The 1,699-nt window shown below is 57.9% G+C and overlaps 1 protein-coding gene across 1 annotated transcript in view; it reads left to right on the top strand.

The window, feature by feature from the left end:
- Window positions 1–626: 626 nt before the first annotated feature.
- Window positions 627–1,699, top strand: part of NMRAL1 (NmrA like redox sensor 1) — a 12,466-nt gene continuing 11,393 nt past the window's right edge. Inside the window, exon 1 of the mRNA XM_003790942.3 lies at window positions 627–887. Coding sequence (XP_003790990.1) covers window positions 827–887 — 61 coding nt within the window. The 5' untranslated portion in view covers window positions 627–826. The remainder of the gene's footprint in view (window positions 888–1,699) is intronic.

The raw sequence follows: 1,699 nt of genomic DNA, 5'->3' as shown, positions 1-1,699 counted from the left end.
ATTCGAACCCGCCACCTTAGGTGTACGTGGCTGGCGCCTTAGCCGGTTGAGCTATAGGCGCCGAGCCTAAAAATCATTTTAAACCCGGATCGGGCGCTGTGGGAAGCCGAGGCTGATGGATTGCTTGAGTACAGGAGCTGGAGACCAGCTCCATCAAGAGCGAAACCCCGTCTGTAAAACTAACCGAGTATTGTGGCGGGCGCCTGTAGTCCTGGCTATTAAAGAACCTGAGGCAAGAGAATCACTTGAGCCCAAGAGTTTGAGGTTGCTGTGACGCCGCGGCACTCTACTGAGGGCGACTGAGTGTGGCTCTGTCTCAAAAAATAAAAAATAAAAAGAATTCAAACCCAGGCGAGCACCAGCAACTTCAAGAGAGGCATGGAAGAACTCTGCCTCAGAGAGCAAGGCGCAGGGACACTGAGTCATCTTTAAGTGACACCCAATATTAAAGCAAGATAAAGAGGCCCTTCTCCGCCGCTGGTTGTTCACTTTGCAGGCCCCACCCCCGCGGGCCGGAAGCGGGGTTCCCCGGGAGCCGGCGGGGTGGGAGGCGGGGCCGGATCTGCAGTTTGCTGTCTGGGCCGCGGCAGCCGGAGTGTTTCGCGGTGGTGCGGCTGGCTAGGGGGCTTTGCCCACGTGGGGCTGGGGCTGGGGCTGTGGCCGGCGCGGCGCGCAGGGCTTCCCTGCACTCTGCGCAGTGGGTTCGGCCGCAGACTCGCCGCGCCGCGACTGGGCCCAGGGGTGAGGAGGTCTGGCCGAGCGGTGCGGGAAGGGAAGAATTTCGGCCCCGGGCAGGTCCGGGGGTCTCGGGACCCTGAGCTCGCGAATGGACGTCGCTGCCCCGACCGTGGCGGACAGGAAGCTGGTGGTGGTTTTCGGAGCCACAGGTACACCGGGTCAGGAGGGAGGGCTGGGAGTGCTCAGACCCCCCACCCGGGCCGCGGCCCTGGCCGAAGCCGGCCCGGACCGATTTGAATTTTTTCTCTTTTTTTTGAGACGGAGGCTCGTTTTGTCCGGCTAGAGTGCTGTGGCGTCATCGTAGATCACTGTAGCCACCAAATCCTGGGCTCAAGTGATCCTCCTGCCGCAGCCTCCCGAGTAGCTGGGACTACAGACTCCCGCTGCGACGCCGGGTTTGTCTTTCTTTCTTTTTCTTTTTTTTTTTTTTAGAGACATAGTCTCACTTTGTCGCCCTCAGTAGAGTACTGTGGCGTCACAGCTCACAGCAACCTCCAGCTCTTGGGCTTAGGCGATTCTCTTGCCTGCCTCCAGAGTAGCTGAAACTACAGGCGCCTGCCACAACACCCGGCTATTTTTTGTTGCAGTTTGGCCAGGGCCGGGTTTGAACCCACTACCCTCAGTACATGAGGCTGGCACCCTACTCACTGAGCCACAGGCGCCACCCTCTATTCTGAATACTTAAAATATTACCTTGGCAGGGCACAGTGGCTCATACCTGTAATCTTAGCACTCTGGGAGACTCAGTAGGGTGGATTGCATCAGCTCACCAGTTCGAGACCAATCTGAGCAAAAGCTAGGCCCCGGTCTTTAAAAATATCTAGGCGGGCTCAGAGCCTGTAGCTCAAGCGGCCAAGGTGCCGGCCACATACACCAGAGCTGGCGGGCACGAGTCCAGCCCGGGCCTGCCAAACAACAATGATAACTGCATCAGATACATAAATCAAGAAATATCTGAAAA

The sequence above is a fragment of the Otolemur garnettii genome, unplaced genomic scaffold (genome assembly GCF_000181295.1).
Source record: "Otolemur garnettii isolate 467f Iridium unplaced genomic scaffold, OtoGar3 scaffold00044, whole genome shotgun sequence".
Lineage (NCBI taxonomy): Eukaryota > Metazoa > Chordata > Mammalia > Primates > Galagidae > Otolemur > Otolemur garnettii.
This window is presented reverse-complemented; position numbering and strand designations above follow the sequence as displayed.